This window comes from Alosa pseudoharengus, unplaced genomic scaffold (genome assembly GCF_046254945.1).
Source record: "Alosa pseudoharengus isolate Yale_2024_CS ecotype anadromous, Long Island Sound unplaced genomic scaffold, YU_APseudo_1.1 YU_APseudo_1.1_scf_1, whole genome shotgun sequence".
NCBI lineage: Eukaryota > Metazoa > Chordata > Actinopteri > Clupeiformes > Clupeidae > Alosa > Alosa pseudoharengus.
This window is the reverse complement of record NW_027468564.1, coordinates 19,618,096-19,623,095: the sequence shown is the minus strand read 5'-3', so window position 1 is coordinate 19,623,095 and position 5,000 is coordinate 19,618,096. Positions and strand designations below refer to the sequence as shown.

The window sequence follows — 5,000 nt, the reverse complement described above, 5'->3', positions numbered from 1 at the left end:
TCCCACCTGCCCTTGTCTCTCCCCTGGTGGAGTAATGTGTCTAACAGTAACAACATTGTCTTGCCTAAGTTTCTATAACACACAATGCTCTGGCCATTAAATAGCCTTAGTTGCGGAAATGGCCTTAAATTAAACAAACAAACAAACATTGTCTTGCCCCCACTCTTTGCCAGTTGCTCCGGTGCAGGCGACCCCTGTTGCCCCGGTAACCTCTGTGACCCCTGAGGCGGCTCCCGTGCAGTCGGCGATCCCCGCTCTGCTCGCGGCCCTCAGCACCCTGACCGAGGCCGAGACCCAAAAGGTCCTGGAGGCGCTGGGAGACAAGACCGGACACGACTCCTGGCAAATGGTACGGGACCCATCGCCATGGTGACGCGAGCCCTCCTACGTCACGGATAAAACCTTTTCTAATGCAAACGGATAAAACCGGATAAAACCTTTTCTAATGCAAATATAAATGACTCAGTGTTGGTTGGTAATGGCAGTACAGATGGGTATGGTTTGAAATATGTATTATGTTCATTTTTTTCTGCTGCCAGTTAATGGTTTGGGAGTGGAATCTAAATAGAAATACATTTTACGGATGTGTGTTTGCACAAGATATTAAGATATGCTCCTTTTTCTTTCTTTGTCTCTCTCTCTGTCTATCTGTGCATGCTCTTTTCTCTCCCTTTCCCTCCATCCTTCATTCTCTCTCCTCCCCCTTCCTCTCTTCCCCCTTTCTCTCTCTCTTTCTCTCTCTCTCTCTCTTTCTCTCTCTGTATCAGGCCTCTCAGAAAGGAGACCCCGTGGCTGTGGTTAAGAAGCAGCTGGAGGAGAAGGAGAAGGCCCTGGCTGCAGAACTGGAGAACTCCGCCGCCGCTAAGAACCGCGTGAAGGAACTCACCAAGGTTCTAATCCATCCTACTCACACACCATACCAGCTCCTGCTGAATGTCATTAATAATACAAGCAGTAACATACAGTTAGCTAGTCAAAATAGGAAAGGGAATCTGGTGTTGCTCTGTAGCACATTATTAACATCCATTGTTTGAAAGTAGGTTGATGGTATTTTCATTAAGCATATCTGGCATTATTCTTTATTATGTTGTGTGTGTGTGTGTCGTGTTTGTCGTGTGTTGTGTGTCGTGTGTGTGTGTCTGTGTCTTGAATTTCCTCTAGGGATCAATAAAGTATTATCTATCTATCTATCTATCTATCTTATAGGAGCTGGGTGTGGAGAAGTCTCGTCTGGCGGCGGTGGAGACGCGTCTGAGCTCGGAGCTGAGCGGTCGTCAGCAGGAGCTGATGGCTCTGCAGGCGCGCATGCAGGCCTCCTACGAGGAGCACCTGATGGAGACGCAGCAGTTCACCAGCAAGGTCAGTCAGGGGTCAAAGGTTAAGGGTCAGGGGTCAACACCACATGGGAAGGAGGGAGGGAGGCTGCTGTTCTAGTATGAGCTCAGTAATTTGAGTGTGCCTCAATAAAGCAACACTCACGCACTCAAATAATCACTCAATTACTCTCTCACACACCTACACATAAACACACACACCACTTCATACACACTACACACACACACACACACCATACTTTAAACATGTCTCTCTTTCCCACACACACACACACACACACACACAGATCCAGACTCTGCAGGAGCAGCTGGAAAACGGTCCCAACGCCCAGCTGGCCCGTCTGCAGCAGGAGAACTCCATCCTCAGGGACGCCCTCAACCAGGCCACCAGCCAATCAGAGAGCAGGTACGTGCACCGCCAGCCAATCGGAGGGCCAGCTCACCCGATGGCCTGCCAATCAGAAAAAGAATCTAATGCAACCCTAATAAGGCTACCGTCAAAAAGCTCAGAAAAGGAGAAAATAATGTACCCCACTAGTGGAGTGTGAGGTGAACATCAAGTTTATATGAGTAAATCTGGGTAGACGCGCCATTTTAGGACTGATTATGTTGGACCTGACAAACTTTAGGACCTAGAACTTTAGGCAACTGGCTACAGTACCCGTACCGCATTCTGGTCGAAGTGCCCACGGGGACCCGGGATCGATTCCGGCCTGGGTCAAGTCCCGATCCCCCCCCATCTCACTCCCCTACTTGCTACCTGTCACTCTTCACCATCATATCTGAAAGGGGGGGGGGGGGGGGGGAGAAAGCCCCAAAAAACAGTTTTCAAAACCTTTAGAACCGGGCCATCCAGCTTGTTATGTAGTGCAGTTTGAGTAGGCTGATAACGTCAGATTTATTAGAAGAAGTAAAGATCAGGATTCCAACTCTGGACCGATTGGGTTGGATATCTGCCATGCCTGAAAGTTATGTGGTCCTGCAGTGTGAGCAGTTGTAACCATAATTATTACAGACATGAAGTGCAACAGAATGAATCGTATGCTAATTCTACAGTCAAAAGTTCAGAAAAGGAGAAAGAATGTACACCATAACAGTGCAGTGCCAGATGTAAGTTGTAACTACGTATTTAAGTTCATATAAGTACGTCTGATCAGTTGGAAAAATAAAAGGTGTGTAATGTAATGGTATTTAGGTGAAAAAGGTGTTTCGTTCCACACACACAGCTAAGCATCTGTTACACAAGATGTAAGTTGTAGCTACATATGTAAGTACATAAAAGTAGATCCGATGGAACAATAAAGGTGTGTAATATAAAGTAAAATGTAAATGGTAATTAGAATGGTAATTAAAAAGGTGTGTAATATAAAGTAAAATGTAAATAGTACTTAGAATGGTAATTAAAAAGGTGTGGTCGTGCCACAGGTCACACATTCCCAGACTCCTGTGTGTGATCTTGACCCTGCGGTCAGATTGCTGCCCTTTATGTCCCTACAGACAGCCAGTGGGTGTGGGGGAAGGGGGGGGGTCATAAAAGCTGATTTATGCTTTAGTAATGTCATGCCATTCTCTGTTATTGTGATGGATCTCTGCGTGTTCTAACACCGGCCCTGGCCACATTCCAGGGAGGCTTCCAGAATGTTCTACTGGAGTTATAGACTGAGTCTTGCATTCTGCATTCTTAGAAGTAGGTCCAGTGGAAGGCAAGTGACCTGAGGCTAGGGCAAGGTAGTGTAGACTATGACGCAGGGGTAGGTGTGTGTGTGACGCAGAGACTTGTGTGATTACCTCAGGATCAGTAATCAGACAATACTGATTGGACGTTGGAAGTCTTTCTAAACTCATTTTGTAATATTAACTCAAAATAGACATTTAATTTAATGCAAAACATTCTATTTATTTTTTTCTTCTAACTTGTCTGTACCATTACTGCATTTTCACACCCACACACACACACACACACACACACACACACACACACACACACACACACACACACACACACACTCTTAATCTGTCCCGCTGTGGCACCCACAGGCAGAATGCCGAGATGGCGAAGCTCCGTCAGGACTGCATCCGTCTCAGCCGGGAGCTCAGCGACCGCACCGATGCCCATCTGGCTGAGGAGGAGCGCCGGAAGGTTCTGGAAGCCAAGATGGCCGCCGCAGAGGAACAGCTGACCCAGATACAGGTGAGCTCTCTAGTCAACTGGGTTGCCTGTTGTAGCTTCTCCAGCAGACGCAAATTAGCAACGGCTATTCTGATCAAACATTCTGGAATGCTTTTGGAATAGAACGTACCCCATGTGAACAGATGACACTAAATGTTTAATTCGGAATAGTTTAATCGGAATGACAAAATAACTGTCCATGTAAACGGGGCTTGTGTGTGTTTGACAAGACCAGATGTGTCTTGAAATGTAACAGGGTGTGGTCATATAGGATCTTTACTAAGCACTCTGTGTGTGTGTGTGTGTGTGTGTGTGTGTGTGTGTGTGTGTGTGTGTGTGTGTGTGTGTGTGTGTGTGTGTGTGTGTGTGTGTGTGTGTGTGTGTGTGTGTGTGTGTGTGTGTGTGTGTGTGTGTGTGTGTGTGTGTGTGTGTGTGTGTGTGTGTGTGTGTGTGTGTGTGTGTGTGTGTGTGTGTGTGTGTGTGTGTTGCTCCAGGTGCGTTCCCAGGAGAGTGAGCGCTGTCTGCAGGGGGAGCTGGAGCGCGTGGGGGCTCAACTGCAGGTGGCGCTGCAGGGCACCGGGGGACTGACCCAGCAGCTGGACACCGTCACCGCCGAGCTCCGCCAAGCACACGACACCGGCGCCCAGCTGCAGCAGCAGGCCCAGCAGCAGGCCGCCACGCTCGCCGGTGAGGAGTGTGTGTGTACGTTCACGTGCGAGTGTGTGTGCTCGCGTGCGTGGAGGAGGAGATTGTAGGAGAGCAGGGTTCCACATGTCCAGCAGCCCCCTCTCTCTTTCTGTTGCCTTATCTGTCTCTTGTTCCCACTCTTAGTTTCTGAAATTCTCTCTCTTTCTGTCTCTCTCTCTCTCTCTCTCACACACTCTCTCTTTCTCTCTCTCGCTCCCTCAAGCACACACACACACACATAAAATGTGTCTCTTGCACTTTTTGTTCCCACTCTTAGTTTTTTAGATTCTTTCTCTCTCTCTCTCTCTCTCTCTCTCTCTCATATGCGCACACACACACACACAATGACAGGAATGTTTTCCCACCCTTGACACCTGATGCCCAGTCCCAGCACCCCTCATTGTGATGTCGTCACATTAGTGAGACCTCTGGGGGGGAAACTGATACAGTGGCCTGGTTGACTGTGTGTGGGGACACAAATGTATAAAGGGTGGATGAGTGTATGTGTGTCTTTTAATTTGTATTTGTATGTGTGTATTTGTGTGTGTGTGGTAAACTGATATTCCGTCCTCGTCAGCATGTGGGTGACCTGGCTCAGGTGGGCACTTCCCTGTTCTTTCTCCAGTGCTCGACTTTGGTTTCACCACACTCTTCCTTGAGGCCCAGCTCTGTGTGTGGGTTTCAAGAAAAACAAAGTGTGTTTGTGTGTGTGTGTGTGTGTGTGTGTGTGTGTGTGTGTGTGTGTGTGTGTGTGTGTGTGTGTGTGTGTGTGTGTGTGTGTGTGTGTGTGTGTGTGTGTGTGTGTGTGT

At 48.0% G+C, this 5,000-nt stretch overlaps 1 protein-coding gene across 2 annotated transcripts in view; it reads left to right on the top strand.

Moving 5' to 3' along the window:
- The window catches only part of rrbp1b (ribosome binding protein 1b), a 26,738-nt gene that overhangs the window by 5,856 nt on the left and 15,882 nt on the right, over positions 1 to 5,000 (top strand). For both annotated transcript variants that reach the window (XM_076283532.1, XM_076283523.1), the window contains exons 3-8: positions 174 to 349; positions 768 to 890; positions 1,207 to 1,359; positions 1,622 to 1,740; positions 3,372 to 3,525; positions 3,999 to 4,191. In XM_076283532.1, coding sequence (XP_076139647.1) covers positions 174 to 349; positions 768 to 890; positions 1,207 to 1,359; positions 1,622 to 1,740; positions 3,372 to 3,525; positions 3,999 to 4,191 — 918 coding nt within the window. The remainder of the gene's footprint in view (positions 1 to 173; positions 350 to 767; positions 891 to 1,206; positions 1,360 to 1,621; positions 1,741 to 3,371; positions 3,526 to 3,998; positions 4,192 to 5,000) is intronic.